This window comes from Chlorella variabilis (genome assembly GCF_000147415.1).
Source record: "Chlorella variabilis unplaced genomic scaffold CHLNCscaffold_501, whole genome shotgun sequence".
NCBI lineage: Eukaryota > Viridiplantae > Chlorophyta > Trebouxiophyceae > Chlorellales > Chlorellaceae > Chlorella > Chlorella variabilis.
In genome coordinates this window covers 1-1,303 of record NW_005434783.1, presented here as the reverse complement: position 1 = coordinate 1,303, position 1,303 = coordinate 1, and the positions used below count along the sequence as shown (strand labels likewise).

General features: G+C 69.4%; 1 protein-coding gene across 1 annotated transcript; it reads right to left on the bottom strand.

The window, feature by feature from the left end:
- Window positions 1–851: 851 nt before the first annotated feature.
- CHLNCDRAFT_143349 (expressed protein) lies at window positions 852–1,259 on the bottom strand (the record flags this gene model as incomplete). Its single annotated transcript, XM_005842539.1, has 1 exon — window positions 852–1,259. The coding sequence occupies one exon, from the start codon at window positions 1,257–1,259 to the stop codon at window positions 852–854; it is 408 nt and encodes a 135-aa protein (XP_005842596.1).
- Between the last annotated feature and the right edge of the window lie 44 nt (window positions 1,260–1,303).

Sequence of the window (1,303 nt, the reverse complement as noted above, 5' to 3'; positions counted from 1 at the left end):
GTACACACTCGCCACGTATCGCGGGGGGCCAGCCTCCCCCCGGATCTGAATCCAAGCCACTCCCTCCCAGCTGTGCCACTGCTGGACCCGACCCACCAGAGAGCTGCGGGCGTAGATGGCCACGCCGCCGCGTCCCCTGCCCGTCGAGCAGGGGGTCCCTGGTCGGTGGTTCACAAGCGAGTAGCCCTGCAGGCTGGGTGGGGTGGCGCCCGGCAAGTGGTGTGTCTCAGTGAACAGGAGCACATCACTTGGCGCAGCAGGCAGCAAGGCTGCTACCGCGGCTGTGTCATGGGCCAGGAAGCCGCGTGTGTTCAGCAATAGCACAGCGGCGCCCGCCTGGCTCCCAACCCCCTAGCGGGCCCCTGACGGCTGTCCCACCCGCCGCCTGCTGCGCCGCACATGGGCAGCACCAGGGGCGGGCTCCTCCCCCGAGGCGGGGCAGCCGCCACTCAAGGTAACAGGCTGACTGGCTGGCTGGCTGGCCACCCGCTGGCGCCACTCCCGCTGCCCGCCACTCCGCCACGCTGCCATCGCCACCTCCGTGATCTGGCTGGCCACATTGGGCACGAAGATTTTAGGCCGCGGCTAAGAAAGGCCTTCTTTGAAGGCGCTGGAGCTAGTGTCTAAACCCTCCGAGAGGGCACAGGTTCGATTCCTCCCATGTCGAAACTTTGTGAGGACAAACGCGGCATAGCTGACCGGCTCAGCGCCAATCCAAGCCAATTCCTTCGGGAACGCCTAATAGAATCGCCAAGGCTTCGGCACAGGCCTCCCCGGGACCCATTCACTACTAGTGGGGGGTACTGCACTTGGCGCGTCGGGCAGATCAAATAATGGTCTAAAGCTAGACGTTAAAACCGGGAAGTGAAGCTTGTGGCCGGCAGCCACATGTCGTCATCCGCGCCATACCCCTCAAACCGGCACAGGTACCGCGTGCCACTCCCCCTGCCCCGCTGATCGATGACGCCTTCCATGGTGCACCACTCCTCAGCCTCCTGCGGGTCCAGGCGGGCGGGGGAGGAGGCAGAGGGGGGCGCGGCGGCAGGGGGCGCGGCGGCAGCGGCAGGCGCGGGCTGTGCGGCGGCGGGCTGTGCGGCGGCAGGCGGCGTGGGCGTGGGCGCAGGCATGGTGGTGGTGGTGGGCGGCGGCGGCGGCGCGGCAGGCAGCGGCTGGCATACGGGCTGTGGGGGCTGGCTGGCTGGCTGGCTGGCTGGCGGCGGGCTGGCGGGCTGGCGTGCGTGCGGCCGGGCGATGGGCATGGCGGCGGCAGCAGCGGCGGCGGCGGCAGCGGCGGCGGCGGCAG